At 45.5% G+C, this 25723-nt stretch overlaps 1 protein-coding gene across 3 annotated transcripts in view; it reads right to left on the bottom strand.

Annotated features, from left to right (window-relative positions):
* Nucleotides 1-2540: 2540 nt before the first annotated feature.
* Nucleotides 2541-25723, bottom strand: part of LOC147896067 (epoxide hydrolase 3-like) — a 106466-nt gene continuing 83283 nt past the window's right edge. For 2 of the 3 annotated variants that reach the window (XM_087383097.1, XM_087383098.1), the window contains exons 5-6: nt 6190-6431; nt 2542-3105 (exon numbers count right to left, since the gene is read on the bottom strand). In XM_087383097.1, the coding sequence (XP_087239223.1) occupies nt 2856-3105; nt 6190-6431 (492 nt within the window). In that variant the 3' untranslated portion in view covers nt 2542-2855. Of the gene's footprint in view, nt 3106-6189; nt 6432-25723 lie in introns of all 3 variants that reach the window. The other variant, XM_087383099.1, reaches the window with a different exon arrangement.

Below are 25723 nucleotides of genomic sequence, written 5' to 3'. Positions count from 1 at the left end.
GCTAGTGACAGTTATGGGGAACTGTGTGGCCAAGTGTGGTCACTAGTGACAGTTCTGAGCCGTGTGCAAGATTCCTAGATTAGGGATGGAGACCTACTGCCAGGAGTGGTGAGAGCAGTGAACAATAAAGGCTATGTAGGGTATGTGGATGCCCACTGGGATGTGGAATGCCCCAGTTGTAAGAAGGAATGTATCCTTAATGTAGCCTGGAATTATGGGCCTCTCACTCAGGTAAAGAAATACCAAAAGGGGCGCCAAGGTTTGGGACCAATCTGTGTCTTTGTCTTGGTGCAAGGGCACTATAGCTCCCAATCTACTGGTAATGCTTTTGCTGAATTGTTAATGCAACAGTATTGACTGGTTACTTATTAGTTTTACTGCCCTTTAATTTATTGAAGGCTGGTTTCAATTGTTGACATAGGTTTCCTTCCTACACCTTTAACCCATCACAACACCCCTCAAGCCACCTCCTTCAACGCTTCTAGCACTTGTAATATCTTTCTAAGTCTTTTCGACTTGCAAATGTTTGAGTGATTCTCCAAGCTCCGGCAAAGATTGTGTTCCTCTAACGTGCATTTGAGATGTAACGACCGCTTGAACTGGAGGGCCGTCGTTATTTTCATTGGCTCGGAAAAAAACGGCACTGATCGGAGCTCTCATCCGAGGATGAAAGCAATATCAGCACGGCTATGGGTGTAGCATGCACATGCTACCATCGCTAGGAGACTATGGAAGCTTCCAAAAGCTAGCACTCTTGTGGGGTTTAAAAGCTTTCCCCCCTTGCATTGTCCCCTAGTAGGCTGCCCACACAAAATCCTCCTATTACGTGTCCTTCATAGGAAGAATTGTGGAACTCATAGGAGGTAGCTTTGCCCCCTCGCATTGTCCCCTAGTAGGCTGCCCATACAAAATCCTCCTATTATGTGTCCTTCATTGGAACTCTTGCTCTCATTTCTGATAGAATGGAAGCATCATAGTGCATTCCCATAATCATTGTTCTTCAACTCTTACTAATTCGAAATATAAAGCTTCAGAGATGCATTCAGCATACCAAGCTTATGGGGAATATAAGCGTATTCCTATGCTCTCTCTTTTGAAGCTCAACTTAGCTCAAAGGTGTTGGATTTTACTGCCAAGATTGCCTCAGACATATCAATGAAATAGCAAGTACACTGCGATGAGGTCAAATGCAAGCAAAGGTTGGGGACTTTACTGTGTTAGCCAAAGAAGCTGGTGAGCGAGCAAAAGCAACTTTATTTCCGCCTGCCTTCTGTAGAAACAAAGTGGAGACAGGTTTTGAACACAAGTGAGCAAGAGTGCACACACAAGAAAGCTCCAATAGAAATGTTTAAATGAAACAATACAAGTACTTGGTATATATAGTACCCAAGTACTACTGGTCAACCATAGGGTTGACTTTATGCCTACAACACCATATCTTTGTAATCTCTTACAAATCCCCCCTCAATGATATGGCTGAAAGTACCCTGGAAACATCTCAGGTGTACCTTGCAGTACCTAAAGTGCTGCAAAAACAGTCCCGAAGTGAAATACACAGCTCAAACACTTACTAGAATTGCAACTTGGCCCGAGCAAAACAGTCCACTGACTATGTGGGCAAGCCGGAGATAACAAAGGAGCTGAAGTGAGCTGCTTGGAGCTAAATGAAGCTGTCGGGAGTACTTTTGAACTTAACACACGTGCAGAGAAGAGCCTGGAGCTGCTCGAACACACCCGAGAGAGGATGGAGCTGAAAAGAGTCCAAATCTGAGCAAAAACGCCAAAAAAACAGTTGAAAACTGATCGAACAAGTCGTACGGACTCGAAATCAAGTTTTGACAAGTTGTACGGACTCGCGGCATTGTCGCGCAATTGTACGGACAGATCCGTACGGACTATACGGACATCCGTACAACTGTATGGACAAAAAACAGATCCCCCCCCCCCGGGCCTGAAATGGTGCAGGATGGGCTTGTTTGTATGCGGGCAGCTCAGAAATTTCGAAAAACATCGAAATCGGACCTCAAAAGGTCAAAAAACAGCCGCTGGACTGTTGGAGCTGAATGTGAGAACCAGGAATGCGCACTGGAGCACCAAGCTTGCGGGAGTCTGGAAGCAAGGGCTCTAGAGACGGAAGCGCTCTGATACCAAATGTAGGAACAAAGTGGAGACAGGTTGTGAACACAAGTGAGCAAGAGTGCACACACAAGAAAGCTCCAATAGAAATGTTCAAATGAAATAATACAAGTACTTGGTATATATAGTACCCAACTACTACTGGTCAACCATAGGGTTGACTTTATGCCTACAACACCATATCTTTGTAATCTCTTACACCTTCCCCCTTCCCTTCTTTCCCAACCCCCTCAAAGAAAAACAAACAAAAAAAGGAGTGTGCAGAGAATTGCAACAAATAAGTCCTCAGTGTAAACTTTAGACTTACCCTTGTCTATGTAAAAAGTCTAGGCATTGTTGGAGAGGAGGGCCTTGCCCAAGCAAGAAAAGGGGCCAATTCTAGGCTACAAGAATCGAAATTTCTTGCCCTTCCAAATGGTCAAGCTGGCTTATTGTACCAAGGTTGATATATTAATAATAAATGTATACTTCAATCCAAATATCGTGAATACACTTGCTCAATTTCTTGTCAGTAATACTGCATTGCGAGCCATCTTCCAAAATGTAAATGTTATTTCTTGCTACGATATTAAATAGCTTAGTAGGCAAACATTGTCTTGCTTGTTTCAAGGCAGTACAGCCAAATTAGGTCTAATACAGATACTGATAATCCATTCAGTACTTTCAGAAATCTCATTTCACACGATCAGTGTAAGAAATTGACTTGAATTCTTCTCTTCTCACCTAGGAAATCCATTGAGAAAACTAAGAATATGAGCATTAACAACTTCGGGATTCTCTTGATGCATGAAGTGGTGAGCATCTTCAAGCACAACTACACCTTGGAGATTAGGAACATATGCTTTCATTTGAGAATCTAGATATTCCTTTGTTCCAGGTAAGATATACACAATATCTTTACTTCCTCCTATGAACAGGGTTGGAGTAATCACTTGTGCTCCTGTCCAAGGTGCCGTGAGCTCCCAATTCCTGCAATAAAGTTGTAGAATTAGTCTCTCTCTCTCTCTCTCTCTCTCTCTCTCGTGCACGTGCACGTGCGAACGTGTGCATGCTTTCGCTTTTGCTCTCACGGCAGTACCTTTAACAACTGCATGCAGCTTGTTGCAAGCAGCAGAAACATCACCATCTTACTCTGACCTCAGTTTGACATAAGTCTCTCTCTCTCTCTCTCTCTCTCTCTCTCTCTCTCTCTCTCTCTCAATCAATCAAGACATCGGTTAAAAAATACGTGGTGCAAGTCACTGCAGAAAGTATATACTGAGATTCTGCCTATTTTTCAGATGTAAAGTGGTCCTCTGCCATGGTAAAACAGCTATTATATTAGATATGTATCAACAAATTGACATGCTCACTGAAAGCTCAAGCCAGAAAAATCTAAAAGACCGAATTGAATAGCAAAAAGATATGTCCATGAAAAACTCAGTTAGATTCCAAATTAAGTACTGTAAACAGATAGAACAATATGTTCAAGCTTCATGTTAAAACAATGCTTATCATAAACTATAGGTGACTACACGACATGACATACCCACACACTGTTTTTTTGTCAAATCCATTTATCATTATATTACACAGAACAGTCCCAAAGAAAGGGACAACCAGCTACAGACATCCCCACATACCCACACACTTTTTTTTGGGGGGTGAAAAATCAAGCTACTTTATATTACAAAATCATCATCCCAGAATAGGACGATGAGAAATACATCATCATCCCACACCCACACACACCCATACAGCTCCACAATCTCAAATCACCCAAGCTTGCTATTACCCTTTTCCCTAAACTCACAGGACAGGTCTATCCATATAAGTAGTTAAATGCCTGCCATTTTGAGTCCTTGACTAACTTAAGATATCCCACCAACCTCAAACCAGTGGCAGCATCATGTGTTGAGTTGAATCAACACCACCATCTCTGTGGACCCTCTTCCAAACCTTAGATACCAATCCATGGGAATCCTTTATCTTACTAGTTTAGCGTATAGGCTATCATACTCACACCTCCCTTTTGAGGACTCTAAGAAATACCTTCAACTTGCACTCCTTGGGAGCTGCCATGTGCCCTCCCTAAAGCAGATGTACTAGAGGGTTTCTTGCTGTCCCATACACCTTTTGGTCTTCAGTGGACGTTAATAGACTTTCTTTCTTTCTTTCTTTCTTTCACCATAGGCATCCAACTGAGGCCACCAACTAACATATTAAAATAAGTCTTTTGGTATCTTCACTGAGAAATCAAATTTCTGCATAAGTTCAGCATATTTTGCTTTCTGTCCTCCAAGTCCAGGCTGATTATATAACCACTTTTCATGTTCATGGTTAATTAGTTCTCAATTTGCACTACACACATAGTGCCTCCATGTCTTAAACTCCTTGATAATGGTAAAGAGATGCATTCATATTCTATATATCATTTCTAAGTAATTCTAAAATTTCTTATCAAAACCAAGTTGCCGTTCCTCTAAATCAACGACAACGTTTATAGATGCCCTATTCAACTTTCTGCGACTTTGGCACTTGTTGTTGTTGCTACAATTGATCTAAGAATGACTTCTATTTTCTCTAAAAATAGTCCGTAATTTCAGCACAATATCTTTATAAACCTGGGAAAATCGATGAAATGCATGCATGCTTTTAAGATATGTCCCCCCCCCCAAAAAAAAAAAAAAACAAATAAATAAATAAATTGTTTCTGGAGATATCTTGAATAAGAATGATGTAAAACAAGCTTGACTTATCATGAATCCATTGAGATCCCATCTTCACCCTACGCATTTCATATTTTTGGTAAAAAAACTGAAAACTGCCTTATTTGGCATAGACTCTTTTTAAATGTGTCTTTAGTAGTTTGAAGGCTTTTTCAAGTAAGATTTGTTGTAGATTTCATACAATATTATTCTGAAAGACAGCTAAATACTAACCCTAGTTAGTGTCTATAAAACTCAAGAATGTGGCTGGTGCATTGGGTCAACCAAAAGGCATGATTTGAACTCATGAAGATCATAACAAATTCAATGTGCTATCTGATGCACATTTTTTCTTGAACACAGACTTGACACTATTTGAATCTATGATTAACCTTATAAACGTATCAAGCTCCTTCAGCTGATGAATAAGCTCAATGGATACGCTCATTAAAAGTTGGTTGCTAACTGCTCTAGTCATGACAAACCTCAAAGATTCCTCTGTTTTCTTCATCTGGCAAATTAGTGAAGCCATGGTGACGTAAAAGGCTTAATTTGACTTTTTATATTGTCACTCAACTTCCTTCTGTTTTACCTTTTTAATTCAATAGGCAGGTATATGACATCAATTAACAACTGTACAATGATCTACTTTGCCAGAGGTGGTAAATCATCTTCAAATCTAAAAGAGCAGTTTGCATGAGTATGTTTGATTCTCTGAATGATCGATACAACAGTTCCGCTCCATAGAACACATAAAACGTGAGGGGTATGCTGTGTTTCCTTTAAGCCAACGCCTAACTCTTTTTCAAACATGTTGTATTTTTCATCTTTACAGAATAGGCCTAGGTCACAGAGCCATTCTCAGCTGAGATAAAATCTTTTCAATATTTTAAAAGCAGCTATGAAACAAACACAATAGACATCCTCTTGCACCGAATTGATGGCATGGAAAACTGAGGGAACAAGATTCACGTCTCAGCCGAAGCAAAATGCCCGTGATCTCCGTTCACAACCTCTCGCAGGTCTCATGCCACCATCATTGATGTAACCACATGTAACTACTTGCAATCTAAGCATCATCATTGATCCCAATAGATCTATCACCTTGTCTATGTAGAGCTAGTCTGCAGACATGTAAGTACCGAGGTTTTGGAGAAATACTCAACTCTTCCTTTACAATATTCAACCTTTTGTATTATATACACCCATAGATCTACTCTCTTTCTGCCCACACATATCACCTTGACACATGTACTAAATGATAGTTAAAATTATACTTCCTCATGAAAGGCTGTATTTCAATCAACAAATCATATATGTTTTAAACTCAAATCGACAAAACAATGACTTAAAATGGAAAGCTTACAAGTCCATAACCCGATAATAGTTGAAACCACCAGTAAACCCTATCTTCTCAAACTGATCTGCATAGTGCTGGATATCTTCTGCAGATATCCATGCAGGAAAATCTTTTGGGTCATCCATGATTTCTGAAATCTCTTTATTGGGAGGTGCAATAATGAGCTCAGCCCTCGTGCTCAAAAAAATCTTCCTTAGGATAGTTGTACACCCTTGACGAGCAAAATCCGCTTCTGCCCTTCCCGGTTCCTGTAGAGATTTAGGCAGGATAAAAATTATAATTAACAAGTGATTAAAGAGCAATAACATGTTACATGCTTTTCGAAAATGACATAAACTCTCTCTCTCTCTCTCTCTCTCTCTCTCTCTCTCTCTCTCTCTCTCTCTCTCTCTCTCTCTCTCTCGACTGGATCCTCAGCAAAGTCCAAAATCTCTGCCTGTCTGTCTGATGTCCTCGCGTTGAAGTCTCCTAAAAGGATGACCTCTCCGCGGCGTGAGTACTCCAATACATCGGCTGACAAATCCTCAAAAGGTGACTGTCCTGGTCCATCTGAGGCATAACGAGACTGTCTCGGGGGAAAGTAGCATACTGCAATAAACAAGTCTCTCAGGGGGGGTCTCCTGATCCGTACCCAAAGATATCTGGCCCGATGGTCTCTGCTCATGACTGTGAGTATCGATCTGAGATGCTCTCTATAAAGAACTGCCACACCGCCAGATCCTCTGACTCCTGATCGTCTAGTCTGCTGTCGAAAGACAGACTCCCAAGCATACCCTGTCACCTGCGGCAAGCCTCTCTCTGGGCTCTCATGGGTCTCTGTAAAGAAGACGATGTCCTGATCAAAAAAGGCCTCTCGTAAGTTGCCAGGCTGAGCTGTAAGGGAACCATTACAGTTCCAAACTGCGAAACTCAAGCTATCTGGCAGACTACGTGTCCCATAGGCCTCGTGTCGTCAACTGTGGGCTCCAGCCGGTCTAGATCGCATAGCTCCTATCAAAAGTCTGCCCTCTCTGATCACGGCCCACTTGCCCTCACGACGGGCAACATCCCTCTGTGCAATGAGACGTCTATGCTCCTCCCACTGAAGAGCTGTAAGGTCCTCATCCATGTGAATCTGTGGATGGTCCCTCAATCTGGATCTCCTTCGTAATACTGCGAGACGGGCCTCAGCATCTCTGAATCTGATGATAAGTGGCTGGTGCCGTGCTGGATCCCGGCCCACTCGATATGCAGCTACTATGCCATGATCCTGAACTCCGAGTGTCCCAGATATGAAATCTGTTGCCTGATCCATGGCTGATCTCGTATCTGATCGCTCAACTCCGCGGATGCGGATGTTGAGGGCCTTCTGAGCTCGCCGCTGACTCTCGGCAATAGTCTCAGAGACTGTGGTCTGCTGGGCCTGTGGGGCTCTACGCACAACGTCCACCCACTCTGAGGTCTTCTGTACCTCTGTCTGCAGTGTGGCCAACCTCTCCTCAACTGCTGCACTAGCTGGAGGAGCTACATGCAGCTGCTGGAGGCGATCATCGCATGCCACAACATGCTCCTGAATGCGTGTCTCCAGCTGCACTATGCGCTCAGCATGTGTCCGTAACTGGATATCCCGATCAATATCTCTGGTATGAAGCTGGCGAATATGGGAGTCCTGATCAGATCTATGACTCTCAACTGTCGATAGCTGATCAGTCAGTGTGTGTATCTGTGCTGTGAGAGACTGAATCGTAGCGCCCTGAAGTCTGCAAGTCTCCATGCACTGCATAACTAAATCTCTCAATCGCAGATTATCTGCCGGGACTGCTTCCGTTGTGGAGGGTGAAGGGGAGAGGGGGTACAAGGATGAGGGGGTAAGAGGGTAAGAAGGTGAGTAAAGGAGGGGTGCAGAAAATGGAGGTCCTGAAGAGAGAGATCCGGTAGAAGGAAGTAGGGAGTCAGGGACCGAAGAAGAGCCTACACTAGGGGAGGAAGGGGCTGAAAGGGAGGGTCGGTGGGGAGAGGTGGGAAGAAGCTGGGTAGGGACTAGGGGAGGGGAAGAAGAGGAGGGAGGAGGCTGGGTAGGGAATAGGGAAGGGGAGGAAGAGGAAGGAAGAGGATGGGTAGGGACTAGGGGAGGGGAGGAAGAGGAAGGAAGAGGATGGGTAGGGACTAGGAGAAGAGGAGGAGGTGAAACTGAAGGAGGGAGAGGAGGAGGATTGAGTAGAGGAGGTGGGTAGGAAAGGGTTGGGATTGAGGCAAGGGAGGTAACCGGAAGTGATGGGGGAGATGGAAGTAAAGGAGATGGGGTCGGAGCCACAGGAGGATTGAGTAAAGTAGATGGGTAGGAAAGGGTTGGGGTGGAGGCAAGGGAGGTCGTTGGAGGTGGTGGGGAAGGAGATGTTAAGGGTAAAGAAGAACTTGCCTCTTCGGCTCTTGTTGCTTCGTGGACTTCAGAAAGGCATTTGACACTGTGCCGCATTTCAGACTCTTCCAGCGACTTCGTGACTTGGGATTCAATGGGGAGATTCAATGGGCGATCATGGCCTTGTATGAGAGAGTCACAGGTAGAGTCAGGCGGGGCTGTCGGCGGAAGTACGCAGTACGATAGGGGTGAAGCAGGGGTGTCCTTTGTCTCCGACACTCTTTGGTCTCTATATCGATGAGTTAGAGATGTACATACAGACGATGGGTGGTACAGGTTCTTTACTGGCAGGATCCACGATACCGATTCTCCTCTATGCAGATGACGTGGTTCTTATTTCTTCCTCCCAGCAGGGTTTACAGGCACATCTCCATGCACTCCACAGCTTTTGTCAGGACAGAGGGTTGTCTGTAAACCTTGGGAAGACCAAAGTCATGGTCTTCAACACGTCATACCAGGTTTATAGGAGAGGCAAGTTCTCTTTCACATTTGATGGGCAGGAGGTGGAGCTAGTTAGGGAGTATACATATTTGGGTGCCACATTTAGAGGTCCAGTCTTCACCATGACGCATGCAGCACGAGATAGGATCAGTAGAGGGTATGCCGCCTTGGCTCTTCTCGAGAGGCAGTGTGCACAGTCACATTTTCAGCATCCCGACACGAAGTCCTTACTTTTCGATACGCTGGTGAGACCTGCAGTCATGTATGCTAGCCCCTTTTGGGCAGGAGATCTCAGGGTTGCAGATTGGAGACGAGTAGAGAGGTTACAGATCATCATGTTCTCCCGATTGATCAGAGCGAAGCCCACGGTACCGCATCAGATTACGTTCGCAGAGTTCGGAGCTACACCCCTAGCGCTAGATGCAGCATTTCAGTCAGTTACGTACTTGCATAGGATCAGGGCGCTCGGAGACTCAGCAGCAGGCAGAGCACGATTACCGTGGCTAGCACTGACATCCTCGCAGATGTTAGCGGAGAGAGGTCATACTTTTTGTTGGTACCACACACTCTCCACATGGCTCACCTCGCTGGGCTTGGATATGGATAGGCTGCCACCATTTCGATACAGCATAGATGCCCCTCGCCTCCCTCTCACTCGACATGAGCTCAGCCAGGTTATCAGGGCAGATTTGTTGCAGCTACACACGTTTCGCACTTGGGTTCATCCCACGGAGCTTCCTACGAAGATGGCCACATATCGTGACCATTTTCTCAGGATTTCAGAGGATGGCTTCATCATATCCCCAGGATATATCGGCGTTCATATGTCGCACTCACTCAGGATTGCCTTGGGCCAGCTCAGGGTATCTTCCCACAGATTAGACGTTGAGGCCGGAAGAATGCGTCGTATAGCTACCGGACATAGACCCAGGCGAGAGACTAGGATATGCCCTTGTTGCACTATGGGGGAGGTGGAGACTGAGGAGCACTTTGTTTGCAGATGCCCTTTATATTATGAGATCTATGGCAGATTTCACTGTTTATTTGGGCACGGATTTGGACCTCTCTCTCGGATTATGGAGTATGAGGATCAGTATTGCTTAGCGTTGTTCATCAGGGAGATCACCAGATATAGAGAGAGATTCCTCAGAGAGCACCGTCGCATCCCTGCCAGAGACCTGGTTATTCATGAGGAGCAGGACGAGGCGCAGGACCATGAGCACAGAGATAGCCCATCTTGCCAGAGAGCACCGATGGTTCCACCCCGAGGATGTACATATGACATGATCCGGCAGCACCGCAGGATGATCTTACACAGAGGCCGTACTTGTCGCTTTATTTCTAGACGACGGAGGATGATGGCAGATTTTCGGAGGAGATTGCTCCATGGAGACTTGGCACTGCCAGCAGCCCATTTGACACTTGCCCAGATCTTCACACTCATGGCAGGAGGCATGGTCGATGGCCATGACTTCCATCATTTCTTTGGATCACAGACCCCTTAGGGAAGACGATGTTCCTCATATTTCATATTTTACATTTTGTATCTAGGCAATTTTTGGTACTCTATTTCATTTCATTTTGTATCTAGGATTTTTGTAGCCATTTTTGGCATCTTAGCGGTATTACGATGAGGCCACCTAGTTGGCGCATCGTTGATGATGTATTTTCCTTTCGGATGATTTTGTGTCCCATAGGCCATGTATGGCCTTCCGTGGACCTTTAATACAATTTCTTTCTTTCTTTCTTTCTCTCTCTCTCTCTCAGGGTTTCATCGATCCACCTGGATACACACGGATCCATCTCCCCAACTCCTTGAGGTTATCAATCGGAAAGTTTTGTGTTTCATCGCACCGATTCAATATTGAGAGTGGACGGGCAGAGCATACCCAATGAGGGCCACATCTGCACTTTATGTGACCATCAAGAGGTCAAGTCAGAGGAGCATTTCGCTTTCAGATGCCCGGTATACTATGAGATCAAAGGTTTCTATCACTTTCTTTTCAGGGACGGCTTTGGACCCCTATCTGCTCTCATCCTACCCAAATCAAAGATGCTTGGTGTCCTTGATCCATGAGGCCATCCGACTTCTGATATACACCCCCTAGTAGATGAATCGAGTCTGTCCCAGACACAAGAGAACAATCCGGGTGAGTTTGGGCCTTCAAAGAGATTTGCATCAGAAGCGTCTTGTGCATGGGGATAACAGTGGGAAAATAGCACTAGGAACAACAAATTTGACGCACATAACTCAATGAAGTTGCCAATTCTGTGCCAACACCAAGAGCCAGTCGAGAGTTATAAAAAATTTCAACTCTAAACACAATATACTACTGCTCCAATCAATGAAAATAGACTGCGAAATCACTGAAAAAAGTTGAAATTACTCAGCCAAAGTTTTAGCAAAAGAACACAGAGAAGTAAATTTTGTAGATATGTTCACTCCATAAATAGAAAGAGCACATTTGCTTATATGACCCCAAAAAGGACCCCAAAATTGACCTTAAGAAATGTCACTCCATACTCCAACTTTTACCAAGGCATCTAAATGGCAGATGTATGAGGCAATGGTAAATATGCAGAGCAAAAATACTACGCTTGCACAAGAAGTCAAGAAGCTAAAGGATACCATGCATGAAATGGCGCAGAAAATGCTCTCTATTGACAGCAAGAGAGAAAGGGGTATGCCGAACTAATTAAAATAGAACAAGGATATGCTAAGCTTGCCAACATGGAGCAGCAATCGAAGAAGAGCACACAGGGGCAGAAAGAAAAAGGGGAGAAGGTCCAACCAGATGCAGCCAACATTGATCTAAAGAATTTGAGGGTAAATTTCATCTTGACGCTTTATGTATCTTTTATCCTCTTGTGTTATTAATGCGTACACATGACTTTTGGGTTGTGCATGGCTTAACCCCTGTGCAAGTGATTGCAGAAAATTAACAGAAGCTTGATCCAAAGTCTGAGGGTGCAAAGCAGGACTGGGTTGCAATTTATGATGAATGTGCTTCTATCTTATATCAGGTTTGTTGTTAATGTGCTTAAACATTATTGATATCTGTTGTTGGGAGTGGTAGCCACAAATATGTTGTATTGTGTAGTGTAAACTATGTTGAGCCTACAGAAACATCTCATGAGATCTTTGTTGGTCTTATATATGGGCTTGTTTACTAAGGTGTATGGTCAGTTTATAGGAGAACAGGCGTATACATAACGGTCTTAATTTCTAGGGTATATGCATAATCTACAATGCATCGATTTATTGAACTTGCTTCTAGGAAGGGTACAAGGAGTAGACCTTTTGAACATTGGGGTGTAGATGTTCATATTGTCGTACTTCACAATTCAACTTGGTCTCGTCTTCATTGCGCCCTGAAGATGTTCCCTGACTATAGAAGATCAAAGATGGTGGAAGAAGAGATTTGACTATACTGGGTGAAGCTAACAAAGATTCGGATGAACATCAATGGCTCAAAAGAAATCTAACACACAAAAGCAAAGAAATGCTACTGCATAGAATCTTATTCCATGGAGGTCAAAACTGGTTGATGCTACTGCGAGTGCCAAACCAAGTTTGCCCAACGACTAGTATCCATGGCGGAAAATGCTTCCCTGATCAGTGGGAGCCACCTGTTTGTATGTGCGAGATTGTCCCTCTTTCTTGGCTTCCTTTGCTGTTTTCCAGGACTTATTTGCATTTACATTCTTGGTTATGCCAGTGATTGCATGGTCCCTTGAACCCTTGGCCCAAACATCCATCCAATGCATTCTGAAAGATACAGTAAGAATTGAACCTACCGAGTTCCAATGCTTGGCCCTTTACTTTGACCAAAGCATTTTTGGGCTGTTATCAGCAGCAAATCTGTTATGTGTCTCTCACAGGTTTTGTTCATACTTAATATAAGTATTTTTTAGGAGAGGAGGGGGGGGGGGGATCTGTTATGTATGTGTTCATCATACGGCAAGTAGATGGCATTTGACCTTGTGATAATGCTACCTCAATGTCCCTCTCATAAATTTTTGTAATCCATTCTCAGCCTTGGTTGTGCAGCAATTGTCTGTTTTTGGATAGCATTCCTTGTACCTATGATGCCTAGAGACATTGCTCTATGGTCGGATTTGAGAGACTCCCTCTTGATCTTGTGGTATTTAAGTACATGCCTTGTGTGTGGGCTCATGAGCACATAATCAATTACACTTGATCCCTGAGGGATTTTGCATGATTTCTCCGTTTCTTTGAAATATTGAATGCCATTACAGACTTGTAATCCAAAGCACCCGCACAATGTGAGGAGGTGCCTCCCCATTTGGGTGATTTCCCCTAGTCTCTTGATGTTCTCTTCTAGCCCTTTCGTTCTTCATCATTGTGTTCTATTTCTTCCATCATGGGGTCTCTCCCCTCCTTTGTAATGACACCCTGCATTGAGCCTGTTCTCGCATTAAATTCTCCTGCCAAGATAATGGCATACTCTTTAGAAAACCTGGCTATGTCCTCTCCCAAATGCATAAAAGGGTCTTCCCAGGATAGATGATTGTTGTGCATGTAGATAGGTGATTGTAGGGGCGCAAGGTAGTATGATGCCAGCCTGACATTTCCCTCTTTTGCTGCTATTTCTAACCACGTACATTGCTTATGTGGGTCTTGTTTTATGACCTTGTCTGTTTTTCGAATGTCTTGCTGATATAACATGCTGTCCCACCAAACCCTCTCCCTCCTATGTGGGTTTTTGTGTTCCATGTTGAAGTTTCCCGAAATCCCTTAATTTCTCGGAGCTCATTTCCCTCATATTCCCATGATTCCAAAATTCAAAGTATATTTGTCTCCAATATTTCATCTTTCAATGCTATAAGCACCATCTTGAGGGGCATTTGATATGAGTCAAAGATTTGCAAAAAACCAATATTCCCAAAAGCTTAAAGAGCTAGAAATAATAAGAAATGCAAAGAAAGAAGGAAATTTTGCATACTTGAAGGATGGAAAAGCGGCAGCAAATAGCAATGGTTTAGCACTTGAGACAGGATTGGTTGTCCTGGAATTTAACAAAAATTTGCCTTGGATTGTCCCCCTTTCTTCTCACCCTAAACCAAGGTCTCAGAGCTGCCATTGGGACAAACTGAGAGTGGCAGGCCTGCCACATAGGCAGCATGTAGGCTGCAATGTGGGCTGCTATGGAGCATAACCAAGTTGTAGGGGGTTCGACAAGCTCTGACCAATGGGCAGAAGGGCCCATCCAAAGGAAACCCATCTGACCAGAACCAGTAGCAAGGGATGGCAGGCTTCGGCCAGCAATTGGGGCTGGAACAAGCAGTAGCAGACTGTGCAGCACCCAGGGAGTGGTTGGGTCAGTAAAGGGCTGTACAAAGGAGTCTGAAGCATGTGCGCAAGCACAAAAGTCCTGTACAGCAGTCAGTAGCAAAACGCGGAGCCAACAGAAGCTGCAGGAGCAGGTTGGGTCTGGTTGGGGCATTGGCCAGGGCCTCCATCCCTAATGAAAGGGCCCTCAAAGGGGGCATTCTCTATTCCATCCAGAAAGTAGTCTGGTGCCTCAACTTGGGCTCCCACCACTGCAGCAAGGAGGTCCATTACTACAGCAAGAGGCCTCCATCATTGGCCACCGCCGACACAGGACGGAATCATAGGAGTCTTGTGCCTCACCATTGCACTGCCTATACAGCAGCAAGGAGGTCAATGTTCAACACTGCCTTACGATAGGCTGTCCAAGGGAGCAGCGGGAATCCGATGCATGTCAGAGTTGAGCTTCTAGCAAAAGCTTTTGTCCAAATTTTTATTAAATATCACTTGGAATTTAAAAATATCCACAAATGAAATATAAACAAACAACAATAATTTTCATCCATACACAGATTTATAACTGAACAAAAAGAAAAAAGGCATCAGACAGTGAGAAAAAGGAATGGAATAAAGAAACATTGACAACGCGTGGGGTATGAATGAGGATCACCCCTTGCTGGAGCTAGTCATCTTGCAAATTATGGGATTCCAATAATTTTTTTTTTTTTTTTCCATGAAAAAGACTTCTATTAAGTAAGAACAAAAACCCGCGAGAGCAAGCTCAAAGCGGAATACATCATGAAATCATGAGGATAATAAAAAACCCCCTCAGAGTGAGGTGGAAAGAAACCAAGGCTGAGGCTGAAAGTGCCATCTCAACCCTGTAGTAGATTCAGAGAAGAAAGGAGAATCCTTCCATTCCCTGAAGAAAGAAGCCCTCCTAACTAAGGCTGCACGGGAGTCCCCCTGCATACCCGTCCATACGGCCATCAGAGTGTGTACGATGTCTGTCCAGATACTAGCCAATGTGTGCGAGGGATGAACCTGAGTACCCTCCATAGCCTCTGTGCATCTGGATCTCCAGATATGCCAGGCTGCTATGCTCGCTATAATCTCCCAAGAAGTATCCACAGAGGCATGTACAGCTGTAAAAGGACGGTGTGTAACCACATCCAACGAGCAGAGCTCAACCCGATGATGTCGAACTGAAATGGCCCGGGAGGAGTCAAGTCCCTCATAGAAAACCTGAGGTCCTGTAAGAGAAAGCCAAGCCACCGAGCCCCAAGTCATAAAGAGTGGGGAATGGGCAAAGTGACTGAAGATCCTGGCTATCCCCATCCAAATCAATCTCGCCTGTCTGCAATCCCATAAGCAATGCTGAATAGACTCCGAAGCAGAAAGGCAACGAGGGCAAGTAGGGTCGGCTCCGAATCTGGACCTCCAAAGGTTCACTGCAATCCCTCCATGAATAGAAAGCCAAAAGAAGATAGTGATCTTTCTATTCCTGTGGGATTTCCAGAGCCTCCTCCAGAAGTACCTCTGCTGATCCGCAGTAATACCAAAAGTCTCCCAATGAGGAACTCTGGAGGGTCTCCAACCTCTACTACTGAGCTGAAATCTCCTGGCATTACTGACCATGTAACGAAAGAAGGGGATGGTCTTCTCTCGATGCCCCGCGTCAATCCACTCCCACTCTCCGGGGTCCCACTGTAAATACCTGATGGGAACTCCTCCATAGAGCCAAAGTCTCCAAGACCCGGTGGAGAGTAACTGGGGGTCAGGGTCTAAGAACCACTCTGAATCTGATCCCTGCATCAAAAGGCCTACGACCCTGATAGGCTGAAAAGCAGACTCAAGCAATATATCATCTGTAGATCTGAGCAATCTGCCACCATCCTGGACACTGAAAACCAAAGCATCCTCCTGTGCACCTCGGAAGGCTAAGACCTGAAGTGGAACCCCGCCTCTCGAGAAAGTACCTGCCCAAGTGGAGGTAGTGAGAGGCATATCATCTGTGTCTATCCAAGCCTCTGGAAGGGCTGACTCAATCTGCAAGATCCTCCCTGCACTCCCTCTGAGATGTCCTATCAACCCTGACTTGGTTTCCTCTGGAAGCCTACGGAAGGCTTTCCAAGATCCCAAAGAAGAAGCAGGTCCCCTCTCCCACCTGGCCCACTGCATGTAGAGTGAGGCACCCAGTGGTCTGCCACGATCATCTAAAATACTATCGTTCCACATGATGGGCTGCCTATCAATCTCTTCCCGGGAGGAAGGAGGAATCCTCCGAAGAGAGCTTCTGAAACTAGCCCAAGCTTTCAGAATGGCAACCATGAGAGGGGATGAAGGTGATCTGAGGTGTGCTGAGGTGAAAATCCATCTAACACTGCTCATCCAGTCTCCTCCTGAGGAAGGTGTGCACCTCTGTATGCTGCTGATAAGAAAGTCCTTCCACGGTTCCTGTCCTGGCATAAGTCCTCGCACCACTATCTTGCAAAGTAAGGCTCTGCACTGTAAATCTGGATCAATAATATTGAGACCCCCATCCTGTGTAGGGAGGATGAGGGTCTCCCAAGCCACCCTGGCTAAGGCATCTGCTGTGCCATCAAGCCCACTCCAGAGAAAGTTCCTGATCGGTCTTCTGAGCTGAATGATGCAGTCCCTAGAACGGCACCAACATGAACAAATAAACCAGGCCGTGGCCAAGAGGACCTGGTTGACCACCACAACTCTAGAGGCAAGATCCAGCTTGGCTGAGCTCCAAAAGAGAAGCTTCCTTCTGATGCTCTCCAACACGGGAGCAAACTGCTGCGTGGTAGAAATACCCAAGCCGACCTGGCAGCCCAAATACCTGATAGGCACACCCCTCTGAACCCAAGTGAACCCTATGTCAAGTCCCCAAACTGGAGTGTCCTCATCACTGATCCAAAAGCCATTGGATTTATGCCAATTTATCTGCGCCCCTGCCGCCAAGCAAAATAAATCCAATGCTGTCCTGAAAGAAGTCAATGTCTGTGGAGAGGCATCCAAATAAATCGCTGTGTCATCAGCCAACTCACTGTCAAGCAGCTCCTCTTCTCTTCTGATAGGAAGTCTCAGCCCAAAGATGTCAGCTTGAGATCTAACATAGATGCTCATAGCTTCGGCCACGAATAAAAAAAGGAAAGGAGCAAGGGGGCATCCCTGACGGACTGATCTCGAAATCTGAAATCTCTCACCCCTTACCCCACCAATAAGTACCTGGCTATGGGCTGATCTGTACAAAGAGGAAACACCTCTGATCCAAACATCAGTGAATCCAAAGCGTAGTAGGGTGCCCTCCAAAAAACTCCAATCTACTCTGTCATAAGCTTTTTCAAAATCCAACAGTAGAATGGCAAGATTCTGGCCACTCTGCACGGCCCACTCTGAAGCTTCCCAGAAAGAAAAAATGTTATCAAAAATACTTCTGCCATGCACAAATCCCGTCTGAGTGTCGTGGATAAGATCAGGGAGAAGTGGCTGCAATCGGAGGCTGATAGCCTTGGCCAGAATCTTGTAACAAGTCCCCAGAAGTGTGATAGGCCTCCACTGGGACAATAAATTTCTGCTACCTCCTTTTGGGATAAGGTGGATGAGGCCCTCTGTAAGCGATTCAGGCATCTCGCCAGAGTCCCAAATGGCCTGCATGGCTGAAGTAATATAGTCTCCAATCATATCCCAAAATGCAATGAAAAAAGACGGAGTGAGGCCATCTAAACCTGGGCACTTGCCCTTGTGAAGGGCTGAAAGTGCAGTCCTGAACTCTGTGTTGGTGAAAGGTGCGTCAAGTAGAACATGCAAATCCGGATTCACCAACACTGGGATACTCTGCCAAATAGCCTGTCTAGCATCCTCTATATCGTGTGTCTCAGGATCAGCAGTAAGGAGGGTGGCATAGAAATCTGAAGCTATGCGTAAGACGTCATCTGGCTCTGTCTGTAAAACCCCATGTGAGTCAATAAGCTGAGATACACTCTCTCTACTATGTCTAGGGCCAAGAGTAGAGAAGAAGTGTTTATTGACTCTACCACCCATCTGAATCCAGAAGGACTCCCGTGCATGAAAGGCATACTCTGCTCTCTGATCAAGCAATAACTGCAAGTGAGCCCTCGCTGCAGCAAGGCGCTCCTGAATCCAAGCATCTGAAGGCCGTTTCTGCTCTTCCCTCTGCAAAGCTGCTAACTGCTGGCGAACACCAATCTCACGTCTGAGAATATCTCGTCTCCTGGTAGAAGCAACTGAGCAGTAAAAGTCGCTAATACCAGAGAGGGCAGCGGCTAAATGTGAAGGATGTGGCTGCCCTCCCTGGACATGAGCAAACCATACCCGTAGGGCTGCCTCTGTAAGGTCCTCCTCTGTGTAAAAGGCATCTGGGATCCTGATGCTGGCTGATCGGCCTCTCAAGTGAGGCTCTGAGATAGCCAAAACAACAGGGAAATGGTCTGAGGTGGAAACCCCTGCAGCAATGCATACCGATCCCCCTCTGTCAAGTGCCCAGTCATCTACATAAAATCTGTCAATGCGTGCATGAATAGGCATCTGTTGCCTCCTGTTCGACCAAGAGAACAGGAGGGACTGTGGCTGAATAAGAAAGGCATCATCACACCAAGTATCTCTGCCACAGAAATGGAAAAGGAAGGCATCCCAAGCTGCTCTCTCCAAAGAGTGAAGTCCGCCTTCTCTACCCCCTTTTTTGTCTGAAGGTAACTCGACCATGTTAAAGTCACCTCCAATCACCCAAGAATCCACAATGGGGGCCCAGGAGAGCAAAGTCTTCCACATAAGAACACGTTCCCCTCTAATGTTGGAGACATATAGGTTGAGGAAGCCAACCTTACGCCCTCCAATCAAGAGAATAATCCACTGAGCTCTAGAGGGGATAATGACTCCGTGCCCAACAACTAAGGGGAGAACCGACTGCGAAACTGAAATAGAAGTGCCTCCCCTAGTGCCCAATGCAGGCGACCAAAAAGTATGTCCTGAGAGCAACTTGCCTGACTTGGCACAATCTCTATAATCCAGCTTGTGCTCTTGAATAAATAATATATCAATGGGACCACCAGTAACACCTGGATGAAGCTGATCCCGGATCAGCTGTCTGCGGCGGCGATGTGGGACGCCACCTAGGCCCTGTATGTTCCAACTGATAATCCTCATCGACGGGAGGATGTAGAGTGGAACACCTTACCCGACCTAGTGGCGGAAACAAACCCCTCAACAGGGGAAGACCTCCTGGATGGAGGGAAGGAACCCAGTGGAGGAAAGTCAATAGGGGAAAGAATCCTGGCACCTGAAGAAGAAGCCCTGTCAATAGGAAATCCAACCACTGGCTCCCCAAAAGTAGCGGGAACAAACTCCTCCTCTGGGAAATCTGAACTCTCTGCCAAGGCTGAAAATGAGTTCCTGTGGAGCAATCCAGACACCGGAGTACGAAGGATCCCTTGTGAGGGAAGAGGATCAACAGTGTAAGCTATCCCCTTCCCCCTGTCCAAGGGAGGGAGTGAGGAAGGCTCTCTACCCGGTGTCTGCCCAGCCGCGGAAATCTCTCCGTCCTCAAGAGGAACATCTGGCAGTGCTGGATCTAAGGAAGAAGCTGCAACTGGGGAGGAGGTCGAAGCTTCAGCGTCTCGGACTGTGCAAGGTGAGACAGGAAGGACAGCTCGAGGTGAAGCAGAGTCTACTAAGGTACCCTCGTGAACTGAAGGAGGGACCTGCACACGTACTGGAACCCACTGTAAAGCGTCACGTGTGCCTGAGGGAGGTGGGGGTCGAGGAGCAGGACCTGTACCACCCCCCTGGTGAGGCCGAGGAATAGGTACTGGACCTGTACCACCACCTGACTGAGCAGGACCGCCACGTGAAGAATGAGGAGCAGGAGCTGGACCTGTACCACCCCTCTGTCGAGGTCGAGGGACAAGTGCCGGGTCTAATCTCCCCCCCTGTCCCCCCTGTCGATGCCCTGAGGCGGTAGCTGTACCAGAGGTCTTCTTAGGCCTTTTCTTCTTTCTGGGACAATCCCTGGCAAAGTGTCCCGAGGTCCTGCAAATCCTGCACTGGTCCTGCCTGCCTGAAATCTCCACTCTCTGGCGAAAAAAGGAACCATCCGGGCGCTGTATCATGACGTGGTCCATCTCGAGGTTAGGATCCTTGCAAAGGACCCTAACTCTAGGAACCCCATCAGCCTTGGTTGCCTCTGCTGCAGTCAATGGCAACCCAGGGAGGGGTGGGATCTCAGCAACTACGCCAAAATGCTCCCCAATAACAGAAAGAAGTCGATAGTAGACCTGGGGAAGCCCGGGGAACCTGATGAAGAGCGAAAAGAATTTCTTATCTGCCTCAACTGGGTCGAAACCAAGGTGAAAGGCTTCAAAGAAGATCTTCCTGTGTCCCAGGTGTAAAAGCTCGGCCTTGAGCACAGTGCTCGCAGCCTCTGGAGTGTCAAAAACAACCTGGAAGAAACCTCGTCCCAGAAGGCGAACATCTACCAATCGAGGAGTGAGGTCTGGGGGGAGAGCCGCAAGCATCCAGTCTCTGGCTTGGGATCTGGAAGGGTGAGACCCGAAGATGCGTGCTAACAAAGTGGTAGAGCACTCAATCTCTACATCCTTCCTGAGCTGCTGCAACTCGTCTTTAGAGAATGTGATAGTTTTCGCGGCCGGTGGAGATGGAGTAGGATTGGCTGACGGGGAATCCATCGCCAATCAAGGTGAGGAGGCCGACTCGAACAGGAAAAAAGGCTCCTTCCGTTCCAAAAAAACTGCGAGGGGCAAGGGAGGGGAAAGGAGGCTAGGAGGAAGCAGGGGGGAAGGGGAGGGAAGGAGGAGAGGGGCTAAGGCTGAGAGGGGAGAGGGGCAAGGAGGGAGGGGAAGGGAGAGGAGAAGAAAGGGAGGAGTGAGAGGAGGAGAGGGGGCGGGAGAGCAAGCAGGGAGGGGGCGGGACAGCAGGGGAGGGGGCGGGACAGCAGGAGAGGGGGCGGGACAGCAGGGAGAGGGAGCGGAGCAGGAGGGGGGAAGGGGCGGAGGCAGGGGGAGAGGGGGAGCAGCAGGGAGAGGGGGCGGAGCAAGGGGGGAGGGGACGGAGCAGCAGGGAGAGGGGGCGGGACAGCAGGGGGCAGAGGGGAGCAGCAGGGGGGAGGGGCGGAGGCAGGGAGAGGGAGCGGAGCAGCAGGGGGGAGGGGACGGAGGCAGGGAGAGGGGGCGGGACAGCAAGGGGGAGGGGGCGGAAGCAGGGAACAGAGGGAGGGAGTGAGGGACAGGCAGGGGGAGGGGGCGGAGCAGCAGGGGGGGAGGGGGGGAAGCAGCAGGGAGGGGCTAGGGACAGGCTGAGGGGGGAGAGAGACGGGCTGAGGGAGGGGGAGCAGCAGGGGAACGGGGAGGAGCAGCAGCTCAGTTTCGCAGTGTGACTTTTCACCATTCCAATAATTTTGAATATGTTAGTATTCCAAAAATCCTGAACAGAACCAACATGGACCCTAGAAGAAAAACTAAATGTTTGCATCCTCAACTAACACTATTTAACTCTTTGGATTGATCCGTAAAAAGAAATTCATCCTTCATGCTACCTTTCTATTCCATTGACATGAGTTCACTCTTAGACTCAAGATGAGAGGGAGTCCATGACATGGAATGTGTACTTTGTTCATAGTCATCATGAAAAGTTTCAGTGAAATGGTTTCAACATTTCTAAAACAATTCAAGTTTCCCTTAGAAAAATCTGTCAAGTGGAATTACGCACACGCGTGCACGCACACACACACATGCATATCATATTTGATTTTTTAAGGGTTTGAGAGACTAGGGGGAGTGGGAAATAGCCTCCGAACTAGTTTGAACTTTGAAACAGCAAACTGGCAACTGTATAGAGACTGGTGAAACTGAAAGTTGAAAGCTCCGTAATTCCTAGTATTCTAAAGACTAAGTTCTACGTAGTCACATCATACATGTTACATCATAATTCATAGTGCATGTATGATACATCAACGGTCATACATCATTATATCAACATGCAACATCATACTACGCAGTCATCCAGATTCATCATTCCATAAATGCTACATCATATCATTGTTCATCCACGATATGAATCGATCCATACAAAATCATAAATGATGACTATGAGCCAATGGCCATACATATTACAAGTGTCAAGACTAGTACTTGTAACTCTAGTCACAAACAGTAAAGCATGCATGATGATGCATACAAATAACTATAAGTTAGGTAGACATCACAGTCTATACATGGTCTTTCATGATGATAGAGATGCATGTATAGACATCACAGTCTATACATGGTCTTTCATGATAATAGAGATATCAATTGATGGTTTCACATCCTCCTTAGACCCATCCTCCCTGGTGTCAAACCCTAAAAATCTTCCTTTTGGAATTTACATGCATATAGACAAAGTCAATCTATCATGAGAGTCAGAAAATCAGATGGTATTTGGACCCAGACTTTATCTCAGCTAGAAAAACAATGTTTGGATCATTTTCAGCTGCTTTTTTCTCAGCCATTTTCTTCTACTCCTCAAGTTGAATTGGCTCAGAGCAAATTTATTGATCTTATTTCTCCTATTGTTTCTTTGCCAAAAGCTTCATTGATGGAAGTGTCTTTTTCAGATATTGAATTGGATGAAGCTCTCAAACATTTGGGTAAACATAAATCCCCTGGCTGGGATGGTTTGACGGTTGCATTTTTTATAGCCTTCTGGGCTGAATTGAAGGGTCCAATCTTGAAGCTCATTAATGTAGCCTGGCAGCATCAACATCTTCCTTCAGCTTGGAAGCATGGTCTGGTCAAGCTTGTGCCCAAAAAACTCCTAAGTGAGACTATGGCTGAGTGGAGGCCCATCACTTTGATGCCTGTTATGTATAAACTTATTGCTAAAATGTTGGTTCATTAGATAAAGGATATTCTTCATGATGAACTTCATCCCAGGCAATATGGTTTTGTTCCAAGAAGGAATATACATGATAATATCTCCAATACTCTCATCGCAATGGAATATGCTAAATATTCAGCTCAAGATGTTTTGGTCATGTAGGTAGATGTGGCAAAGGCATTTGATACCGTACAGTGGGATTATGTCTCTCAACTCATGTCTAGACTTGGTTTTGGGCCAAAGCTAGTTAATGTCATATATTGTCTTTACTCAGATTCCACTGCTCAATGCTTTATAGGGAATCATTTGTCTGAGTCTTGGACTCTGGGACGATCAGTTCGATAGGGATGTCTTCTCAATGCTTTGCTCTATGCTATTGCTTCACATCCTTTGCTTCTTTATATGGAGCATCTGGTTGATACTGGATAGTTAGTGGGGCTTCAGGTTCCTAGCTCACGGCCTTTCATTGCACAGGCTTATGCAGATGATTCTTTCTTCATGCCAAAGAATTGTCCTCTGGAGCTTCGCTTATTGATGGATACCCTTTCTGATTTTGGGTTGGCAGCTGGTCTAAAAATTAATTTTGAGAAATCAAAACTCTTGCCTCTCAAGCATTGTGACTGGCATGCTCTCCTTTGGCCAGGTCAGATTATTCATCCAGAAAACATAGTAAGACATTTGGGTCATCCAATTGGCTAGAAAATCAGAAATAAGCAACAAATGTCTTGGGTATTCAACAAAATTCAGGACAAATTAGAATATTGGAAGATCTCCACTTGGCCTTTGCATGTTCGGCTTCGAATTGTTCAGTCCATTGTTTTAGCTTATGTCCAGTTTTACTTGCCTTTATTAAATTGGTCATCTCGAGATCTCTCTTAATTTATGTCTCAAGCCATGGAGATTTTTAGGAAAACTAAGCTTCATAAAAAAGCTTTAAGGTTTCTCAAAATGGACCTGCTTTGCTCACCAAGAATGCATGGTGGTTTCAATATTCTAAACATCAAATTTCATGTGTTGGCAAGAAAGATCACTATGCTCAAGGGTTTTTTTCAGCAAGAGCAGCCATGGTCTATTATGTTGGCATTTTTGTGTGGCCAGATGCACACAAATGCTTATGGGGCATTGGCTAGTTGATCCATCGGAAGTAGTACTTGGCAAGTTTCAAGGTAAAATACCTGGTTGTCCATTTTCTACTACCTTGATTCAGGATTTTGGAAGTAGGTGCTCTTTCGCATCAAATGGTCTCCCCATCCTGCTTCTATAGCTTCATCGCTTCGAATGGAAAGCCTTCATTGGAGTGCTGTTTTTTACTCTCCTCTTGCTGTACAACAACCAATCAGAGCTTACAATCTCATGAAGTTGGGCATCTGGTTCATTGACGATGTGGTAGATACTCAGGGGCATATTCTCTCTTTTCCGGCAGCATGCCAACACTACTATCTTGTGATGCATCATAGACCCATATGGAAAGTTATTGCAGATCTCTTACTCCCTTTGGTACTGATTCCAACATTGGAAGTAAGAGACAGGCTACAAGATTGGCATATTCAGTCTTCAAGTCCAGGATTATCCTCTCAGCCTTTACATCTATTGACTTCCATACAGGCTTATCGATTGATATTACCTCCTCCATGGATTGTTCTTCATGCAAATTCTCTTTGGCATCTGATGGCATCTGAATAAGTCTTTAACTTGGTGGAAAAGAAAATTGATATTGATATGGAAGTTGAAATTGTCATTGAAGCAGAGACTCTTTTTATGGAGATGTGTTGTTAATATTTTTCCAGTGGGAGTGAAATTGGCTCAAAGAAAGATTGCCTCTCCTCTTTGTCCAAGATGTCATCATACTCCTGAGAGTATTCAGCACTTATTGTGGTTTTCTTCATATTCCAGAGACCTTCTGGACAAGATCTCCTATTTTTGATCTCTCAGATTTCCAGCACACAGGTTCTCGAGGTTTTTCTAGATGTTTGGCAGATTATCAGCTTCTTTGTCACAGTATTCTCTTTTCTTTCATTGGATCAAATACTCGGCCTTATGAACCTTTTGGCTACAACAAAATCATGCATTTCTGAATTCATCTCTTCAGCACCCTTATGAGTTCTTCCGGGCCTCATTGCAGCAGTCCTTATTTGATGCCTTGCATGAGGAAGATTTGGATGTTTCTTGCATTCAGCTTTTCTTTTACTGTTTCTGATGGATAGGGCATTGGCTCTTTTCTCGAGCACTGCCCTGTTGTAAAATGGATGTTTCATAATATAATGTTCTTAGTTTCACCCAAAAAAAAAAAAAGTGTGTGCTCTATATAAGAGTTGTACTTGTCTAGTGTCAAATCAATCAAGTATCAAGCTTATAAGCTCTTTGGTCTACATGTGAGTACTTTCATTTTGTTCATTGCTCTTGCTATTTCATTTTCATTTCATTATGTCTCTCTTAGAGTATTATTATCTCTCTCCCCAACCTACCCTCTCTCTCTCCCTCTCCACCATGCACCTTCATGTGGTATC

This window comes from Dipteris shenzhenensis, chromosome 12 (genome assembly GCF_047967505.1).
Source record: "Dipteris shenzhenensis isolate YYH24624 ecotype China chromosome 12, Dip_SZ_1.0, whole genome shotgun sequence".
NCBI classification, from domain to species: Eukaryota; Viridiplantae; Streptophyta; class Polypodiopsida; order Gleicheniales; family Dipteridaceae; genus Dipteris; species Dipteris shenzhenensis.
The sequence above is the reverse complement of the archived record's forward strand: the minus strand, read 5'-3'. Positions and strand labels throughout refer to the sequence as shown.